Source organism: Cervus canadensis, chromosome 18 (genome assembly GCF_019320065.1).
Source record: "Cervus canadensis isolate Bull #8, Minnesota chromosome 18, ASM1932006v1, whole genome shotgun sequence".
Taxonomy (NCBI): Eukaryota; Metazoa; Chordata; class Mammalia; order Artiodactyla; family Cervidae; genus Cervus; species Cervus canadensis.
In genome coordinates this window covers 10,487,440-10,494,721 of record NC_057403.1, presented here as the reverse complement: position 1 = coordinate 10,494,721, position 7,282 = coordinate 10,487,440, and the positions used below count along the sequence as shown (strand labels likewise).

At 63.8% G+C, this 7,282-nt stretch overlaps 1 protein-coding gene across 1 annotated transcript; it reads right to left on the bottom strand.

Annotated features, from left to right (window-relative positions):
- Nucleotides 1–493: 493 nt before the first annotated feature.
- On the bottom strand, nt 494–4,907 carry A1BG (alpha-1-B glycoprotein). Its single transcript, XM_043435985.1, has 8 exons — nt 4,761–4,907; nt 4,654–4,689; nt 4,291–4,569; nt 3,387–3,659; nt 2,869–3,165; nt 2,131–2,427; nt 1,215–1,502; nt 494–670 (listed from the first exon to the last, which is right to left on the bottom strand). Exons 1-8 carry the CDS (start codon nt 4,792–4,794, stop codon nt 663–665), a joined length of 1,512 nt encoding a protein of 503 aa, XP_043291920.1. The 5' UTR covers nt 4,795–4,907; the 3' UTR covers nt 494–662.
- Nucleotides 4,908–7,282: the final 2,375 nt, after the last annotated feature.

Sequence of the window (7,282 nt, the reverse complement as noted above, 5' to 3'; positions counted from 1 at the left end):
GCAAAAACAGTTTACCAAGCATTAGTTGACAATGCTAGCCTTACTCACAACTGCTGTATGTCAGCACCTGGAGGGCCAGGCTGGGGCGGGTCAGGGGTCCAGGACGGGTCCGGTTCGGGAACCGTGGGAAAGAGCAAAGACTCTTCCCATCCCGCGGCCTCGGGGGGCGGGGTGGGCGGCCAGGCCTCCGGAGCGGGACACAGCCCCGCAGCGCCACCTGGTGGCCGCTGAGCCGGGAAGACAACTGCAAAATGCAGCTTCTGAACCGCCCCCCAATCCAGTCATGGAGGTCCGGAGCCTCCGCTGCCTCCCACACCTGCGGGGGCTGGGCGGAGGGGACTGGGGAGCAGGAGGAAGCTTAATGGGAGAAGGCAGGAGAAGGGGCCTCCACCCTCAGGATCCAGCCCAGAGCCCACCCACCTTCAGGACTCAGGATCCCAGCATGGGGGCTCCCGCTTCCCGCACCTGGACCACCATGGGCCAGAGACACGTCTTAAGGGCTGTCTGCATATTTATTAGTTCCTGGGATGGATCAGGGAGAGGCGAACACTCCCCCTGCCCCCCAGGGAAAACTCCAGCTTCCCGCTGCAGCACAAGGCATCGGAGGCAGGCTGGATAAAGGACTTCCCGAGGATACCATCAGCACCTGGTCCGCCACTGGGTCAGCTTCCTGGACCAAGTGGACAAAAGAGAGCTGGTGGGGAGGGAGGCTCCCTGCGTCCTCCCCGGTGAGTCAGGGCGGGGCTCGCTGAGGCCTCAGCAGGGCGGGGACTGGTCAGCTGCCCGGGAGGAAACACGCCCCCACCGCCCCCTACAGTTGCTCGTGACCACGCCCTGCCCTGCCTTGCAGTCCCCCGACACACACACCCCCCGCCACAGCAGCCTAGGTGTGTGTGCGCGCGCGTACACACACACACACACACACACCCAGCAGTCTAGGGGTGTGCGCGCGCGTACACACACACACACCCACACCCAGCAGTCTAGGTGTGTGTGCGCGCATACACACACACACACCCAGCAGCCTAGGTGTCTGCGCGCGCGTACACACACACACACACACACACACACACACACACACACACACACACAGTAGTCTAGGCCCACCAGCCAGTGTCAGCGCTGGAGGGGCGCATGAAAGCGCAGCCCTGAGGAGGGTACCATCGGGGCAAAGGCCTGGACCGCAGCCCCTTCCTCCTGGGGCTTCAATTCACCTGCCACCCGGAGCTCCACCGGGTCGCTGAGCTCCGACAGCAAGGAGCGGGGCCCGTCGGTGCGGTAGCGGCAGCTGTAAGTGCCGGCGTGCTGGGGCCCCACGTAGGTCAGCACCAGGTCCGCGGAGCGGTGGGTGGACCAGGTCACCGCCAAGGGCTCCTCTTCGCCCGCGCGCAGCAGCAGGAAGGAGACGTCGGGCACCTGCGCCTCGCAGCGCAGGACGGCATCGCGGCCCGGAGTCACGGCCCCAGCCCACAGGGCCCGGAGCTGCGGCCTGGGCAGCGGTCCTGGGCGAGCGGCGGGAGGTCAAGTGAGGCCCCTCTCCCCCCTCCGACCCTGGGCACTGAGCCCCCAGACCTGCTATGAGGTCTGAGCCCCCCAGGGGTCCCCATCACGGGCACGCAGGGCCCAGGACAGGTGAGGAGGAGGAAAACGCCACCCTCCCAGGGGAGAGGGGTTCCCGCGGAGAGCACAGCTGGGGCAGCGGCCCGGAGGTGGGACCTGTGCCCCCAAGAGGCCTGGAAGAGGAAATCCGAGGAGCACACAGACCCAGGGCCGGCTGGGGCTCGGCGGGAATTACACCTCGACCCTCCGCATGGGCACCTGGGCTCTAGGAGGGCCGGGATCCTAGTCTGACCACCGACAGGCGCGTGGCGCGGGGAAACCAAGGCACGAGCCGGTGCAGAGCGGTTAGGAGTCTGAGCCCTAAAAACTGGATCCGCCCTCCATGATTTCCACCAAAGCGCCCCACCTGCCCGGCGCTCACGGGGGCGGTAGACAGGCCACTAGGCGGGGCGCCCTGGGGCACTGGCGGCCTGCCCCCCCACCCCCTCAGGCCCTGGGCGCCTCCCGTCGGATCCCGGGACAGGCGCCCGGGTAGAAGGGGGTCTCCGGGCCGCCGTGCCCGCAGCTCACCGTCCACGCGCAGCTCCAGGGTCGCGCTGGGCTTGGAGCCCGCGAAGGGCGGCGACGTGTCCGTGTAGACGCAGCTGTAATTGCCCGAGTCCACCGCCGAGACGTCGCGCAGCTCAAATTGGGCCTCGGGGCCCGCGGGGCTCAGGACGCGAGGCACCCAGCGCCTGCCCGCGTCCTTGCGCAGCAGGGTGAAGCGCACGCCGGCGCGGGGTGCCTGGCACCGCAGCTGCACCAGAGCGCCCGGCGCGGGGTTCAGGGTCGCGGGCTCGGCAGACAGCTCCGGCGCGGGGAGTGTCCCTGCGGGAAGAGCGCGGGAGGCTGGAGCCCAAACCGGATCCTCCCCCGGGAAGATCCGCCCCGCTCCCTCCCGGGAGGCCGGCGGGGACCACCCCCGAGCCTTCCTCCCGACCCGGCCCGGTCCTCGCAGGACTAGTCCTCCGCACTAGTCCGTGAGCGCAGGAAAATGGGGTGCGGGCGCGTTTTGTGGAAGGAGCACCCCCGAGCCCCCGACGGCCGCTTCCTCTCCTGAGCTTTACTCCCCTGGTCCGAGTCCTTAGGGGTCCTGCAGCACCCCCGGCCCCCTCTACAGCGGCCTCAGGGCCCACCGGGGCCGGCCCTGCGCTCCTCGCCCTCGGCTCGCGGGGGAGAGCGCGCCCCGGGCACAGGCAGGGCCGCGTCTGGGCTCCGTCCCGGCTCTCTCCGCCCTCGCAGTCCCGCGATCTCGTCCCTCAGGCTCACCGTCGCTCAGCACCAGCTCGGCCGGCGCACTGTCTCGGGACCAGGCTGCCAGCTCGCCGCGCAGCCGGTAGCGGCAGGTGTAGCCGCCGCCGTCCCCCGCGGCCAGCGCGCTCAGCTTGAAGAAAACGCGGTCCGGACTGCTGCTGGCCCGGGGTACCAGCTGCTCCTCCGCGCCCCGCCGCAGCTGGAAATCCACGCCGCTTAGGGGTGCCACGCAGGTGAGCGAGGCGGGCGAGCCGGGCCTCAGGACCCCGGCCGACTCCCTGTCCACCGTCAATGTGGGGGCCGGCGGCGGGGCTGCAGGGAGGGGGATGTCACTGGGGAGGCCGCTGGGGGGCCCAGCCTCCAGACCTCTGTCCCGGGAACAGCCTGCCTGTGGCGGTTCCGACACCCCTCCCCAGGCAGGGTGCTGCTTCCCACAGCCGTTCTCGGTGGGGCTGCTCAGGGTCCAGGGTAGCTTCTCGTCCTCCAGGAGCCTCCTCCCCCAGGAAGCCCTCTGGGATGGCCCACCCACTCACCCAGCTCCTCTATGGTCACCATGGCACTGGGCTCCGAGGGGGTGCCTGCTGCGTGGGTCCGGTAGCTGCAGCTGTAGTTCCCAGCCCGGTGGACTGGGAAGGTGGCTTGCGTGGACTCCGGGGCCTCAGCCACCTCCAGAAACTGGTCCTCACCTTCCCGCCTCAGCAGGAAGGTCACACCTCGAAGTCCCGTGAAGCACAGCAGCGTGGTGTTCAGGCCGGGTGTGATCCAGGACACAGGACTGGTTGAGAGTGAGGGTGCGGGCAGGGGCTCTGCGGATGGGGCAGGGGTCACGGCGGGGCAGGGGTCCCGGATGGCTCTGCCTGAGCTGGGAGACATGGGCTCCCAGCCCGAGCTGGACCTCTGTGCTCCTGACAGTGTGAGGGAGCCAGGAGATGGACGTCTCGATGGTGGCGTAAGCCAGGAATACAAGCGGAAGGCATGGGGCTGGCCTGCCCGCAGCTTCCTGGGGATTCAATCATTTATTCCTCACAGCCTTCTAGGGTCGGTGAAAACACCACCCTCTTTTTGTTCAGTCACTAAGTCTGTCCAATTGTTTGGCACCCCACGGACTGTAGCCCGCCAGGCTCCTCTGACCGTGGGATTCCCCAGGCAAGGATACTGCAACGGGTTGCCATGCCCTCCTCCAGGGGGTCTTCCTGACCCAGGGATTGAACTGGCCTCTCCTGCACTGGCAGGCGGATTCTTTACTACTCAGCCACCAGGGAAACCCAGTCACCCTTATTTTACAGATGGGGACACTGCGCTCAGAGACAGCACCTGAACTGCCTGAGGCCACTGGCTACTCCAGAGCAGCAGGAAGAGCGCAGGGAGGGTGAGGCGTGGGCAGAGGAGCCTCCCCAGTAGCCCACCTCCTGCCTTCAGGCCGTGGACCACACTCACCTGCTCCCGTCACCTCCACCAGGTTGCTCGGGCTGATCCAATCATTGCCGCCCTTGTAGCTGCAGCGGTAGAGGCCCCGGGTGGCGCTGGTCACTGGTCCCAGTGGGAACCTGTGCTCGTGGGCAGGGGACTCCAGGTGCACCGGTTCCTGGCCCACACCATCCTTGAGGAGCTGGAACTCCTGGGTCGGCAGCGGGCTCCGGCAGGTCAGCGTCACGTTGGCCCAGGGTGCCAGCGGTGAGCCAGCCTCAGCCCACAGGGATGGCCTGGGGTCGAAGACTGCGTGGGGGAGGCAGTCAGAGCCGAGTGCCCACCTGGGGGCTCACCCCGCAGCGCCCCCCGCGCCCAGGCAAGCCCACTCACAGGTCGCCTGCTCAGTCACCGGGCTCAGGGCCAGACCTGCAGAGACCCAGCTGTTAGGCCTCACTGCCGTCCACCCTGCCCCCGGCCACCCCAGGGCCCAGCCTCACCCCAGAGCAGCAGGAGGGCTGCCCCAGCAAACATGGTCCACCTCCTGCAGCCTCGGGGCTGTCTGTTGGGTTATAAGGAGCAGCCGGGGTGGTGGGGCTCACCCCCGCGTCCTTCCCGGAAAGCTGGGCTCCAGGGGCAAAGGGCGAACCTTGACCCCTGGAGGCTCAGCCACAGCAACAGTCAATAACCATGCTGAATGGGTTTGCTGCCTTCCGGTCAGTTTTGCAAATCTCTCACACGCAGTCACCTGGGGACTAGCTGCAGTCAGGATGCACGTTTCGGTCCCGGACACGTCAGAAGGACTGGATGCAGCTGCTTTTCAGGATCCTGCTGGCAGCCCTTGCGGGCGGGTTATTTTTCCCTTGGATATCCAAACCACAAAAAACCTGCCGGCCAAACAGGAGCCGGGTTTAATCCCTGAGTCAGGAAGCTCCCCTGAAAAAGGGAATGGTAACCCACTCCAGAATTCTCGCGTGGGAAATTCCACAGACAGAGGAGCCTGGAGGGCTGTAGTCCATGGGGTCCCAGAGAGCCAACATGACTTAGCGACTAAACAAAAAAAATCTCAGCTACAGCAGCAGAGATGAATCAGTGGTCAGAGCTCTGGGGAAAAGGTTTTCGAGTGGAAGTCAGCAACGCTGAAATGGTTAAAGGTGAGATTGCAGAGGAAGGCGCGGCCTGCAGACGGTGAGGGGGCCACAGGAGCTGCTTGTCCAAATCCCGAAGCTGAAGGCCCTGAGTTCAGAGCGTCCCATCTGGTCCTACATTCAGCGAGGAACCGGTCTGAGGCATTCCCGGGAGAAAAAAAGAGGTCATACGGACAGGCAGGACCTGAGGTTCTCACACAGGTCACACATCACACACACTCATCACACACACACACACACACGTGGCCATTGCACAACCTCCCATCTCCTCCAGGCCTGTGTGGACCTGGCCTTCAACCCAGGCAGGTGAAGGCCTCTCCCCCCACTGGTGGCATTGATCAGGTAATTCCTTGGAAATCCAGTGCCTCCCCCACCCTGTGGCAACTTGCCACGTTGTCCCTCGGTTTCTCCACCTGACAAATTAGTCAGCTAGAGCCCGAGACCAAAGGATGGGTGCTGGGAGCCCCTTCTCCAAGCAGGTGTGAGGATATCGGGGTGACGGTGAACACCGGCATGCCATGCCCCATGCCAAACTGTCCCCGGGGCCCTGACGGTCACCGGTCACCACATGGAAGATGTGACAGAGAAGCTCTGCTTTCCCAGAGCTCACGGGCTGGAGTCCGAGGAGGCTCGTCCCAGGCGGGAGGTGGGCCGGCCGCCATGCCGCCCATCCACCTGAGACACTGACCGTGCGGCTCCCGGAGAATGGGGCTGGGGGGACCCGGGTGTGCTGGGGGGCAGGCAGCCGGGGGCCCCCCTGCTCACTGTCCCAGCAGCCAGTGGGGACAACCTGACCCACAGTGGACGCCAGCCCAGGCCGACGGAGCTAGGGTCAGTGGCCGTGACTCCTGGGGGAGGTCAAAGGAGGTGCTTCTCTAGAATTTGAAGCCTGTTGTGCAAGTAAGTATACCAGCTGCAGGTTCCAAAAGGCGTCACCTGTACACCAGGATGGGCAGAGCGGCGGCCGGCAGGCCCTGTCGTGTGTCACCCCCTGTGGCTTAACTGCTCAGGCGCATCCAGCACCCGGCCCACGCAGAGTCTGCCCTGCCCAGGACAGATGGGTGGGAAGAGCTGGCCAGGGGGAGGCAAGCACAGAATGCACCCTCACGTGGCAGCTGGGAATGGAAAACAGTGCAGCCAGCCACTGTGGATGGCTGCCTGGACATGCCCCCAGTGGTCAAACAGCACACCACATGTCCAGTCCTACGTGTCCACCTGAGAGATATGGGAACAGGCGTTCAAGCAAACACTTGTACACTAGTGTTCACTGCAGAATTTTCCCTAACCACCAAAAGGTGGAAACCACCCAAATGTCCATCAACTGATGAAGGGCTAAACGAATTGTGGTCTACCCATAGGATGGAATATTACTCAGCAATAAAAAGGAATGAAGTACTGGTACGTGGTCAGACTGCAGAAAATATCACGGTCAGGGAAAGAAGCCAGACACCAAAAGGCCACATATTGTATGATTCCATTTATGTGAAAAATCTAAAACAAGCAGATCCAAAGAGTGAGTTAGTGGTTGCTAGGGGCTGAGGGGAGGAACAACGGGGAGTAACTGCTTAATAAACAGAGTTTCATTTTGGGGTGTGGAAATGTACTGGAATTAGTGACAATGACTATCGCACAACACAGAAAATACGTGAACTAAAAAATATAATGAAAACAAAAACCAACTGTACACTTTGAAATGGTTCAATTATGTTCTGTGAATTACATCTCAAAAACAGAAGGCACTCAGGGCATAAGGTGTTCCTGCCTTTGGCGTGCTGGGATGTCCACTTGATGCGGCCTGGGCCAGCCCACCCACCAACATCCAGAAGTCATCTGAGCCCCAGCCACAGGGACAATACTGCATTGACAGGAGGTGA